This window comes from Amphimedon queenslandica, unplaced genomic scaffold (genome assembly GCF_000090795.2).
Source record: "Amphimedon queenslandica unplaced genomic scaffold, v1.1 AMPQUscaffold_290_Cont27687, whole genome shotgun sequence".
NCBI classification, from domain to species: domain Eukaryota; kingdom Metazoa; phylum Porifera; class Demospongiae; order Haplosclerida; family Niphatidae; genus Amphimedon; species Amphimedon queenslandica.
Genome location: NW_003559354.1, coordinates 1 through 935, shown reverse-complemented (window position 1 = coordinate 935; position 935 = coordinate 1). Strand labels below are relative to the sequence as shown.

Below are 935 nucleotides of genomic sequence, written 5' to 3'. Positions count from 1 at the left end.
CATGGGAATGAGCTGACGTGTACATAGTCCCCAGCTATCACTTGACGTCAGGTTTACTTCATTAAGTGAAATTCATGGCAAGCGTACAACAGTTGCTAGCTATTGATCTGCTAAAAATAAAAAAGAAAGATTTTGTAAAGTAAAGCATAATATAGCAAGTAGTTACTGTAGTCATCATAATGGGAGGAAAACTGGTAGGCTTATACTAATAGCAATGAAATAATAACTATTATGTTGTTTTAGACTTGTGAAGCAGAATCATGCCTAACAGAGCATGGCAAAGAGGGGATATGGTATAAATGCAATGAAAGCCATTACTTTTGCAGCCTCCACCAAAAAAAGAGTACATGCCCTATACATACCAATGAGGAACGCCTGCCTTGTGATGTTGAGTCATGCTATAGGACAGACTGTGAAAGTGGTGAATGGTTTGACTGCAATGAATCGCACCATTTGTGCAGCTTTCACAGGAGTGGAAAAAAGTGTCCATGCCATATGCGTAGGTCATGTCGTGCTACTGGCTGCACTAACACTGACTGCAGTTTTGGTAATTGGTACAAATGTAACTATGAGCACTATTACTGTACCACTCATCAGAATAAAGAGACATGCCCTTTAGATGCATATGGTCACAAAACATGCGATGCTTGTAAAAATATAGAATGGAGGAGTGGTATTTGGTATGATTGCAATAAAGAGCATCACTTCTGCAGGGAGCACCGGCGGAAAGAGAAATGCCCCGTCGACAGAAGATATAAAAGGAAAACATAAAAACTACAAGACAAACTATTTATATTGCTATGAAGTGGATTAGTAGATACTTTTGCTGCTCCTAGGCTAGCATCACTTTTCAATTTTAAATGTCCCACATTACTTATTATAATTGTTTTTTTAATTCTGTTAGTCAAATTTATGCAGTCAAAACATTATTTATT

At 37.5% G+C, this 935-nt stretch overlaps 1 protein-coding gene across 1 annotated transcript; it reads left to right on the top strand.

Annotated features, from left to right (window-relative positions):
* Nucleotides 1-7: 7 nt before the first annotated feature.
* Nucleotides 8-918, top strand: LOC109593664 (uncharacterized). The gene is made up of 2 exons (XM_020008646.1): nucleotides 8-194; nucleotides 244-918. The coding sequence occupies exons 1-2, from the start codon at nucleotides 180-182 to the stop codon at nucleotides 769-771; spliced, it is 543 nt and encodes a 180-aa protein (XP_019864205.1). The 5' UTR covers nucleotides 8-179; the 3' UTR covers nucleotides 772-918.
* The last annotated feature ends 17 nt before the right edge of the window (nucleotides 919-935 follow it).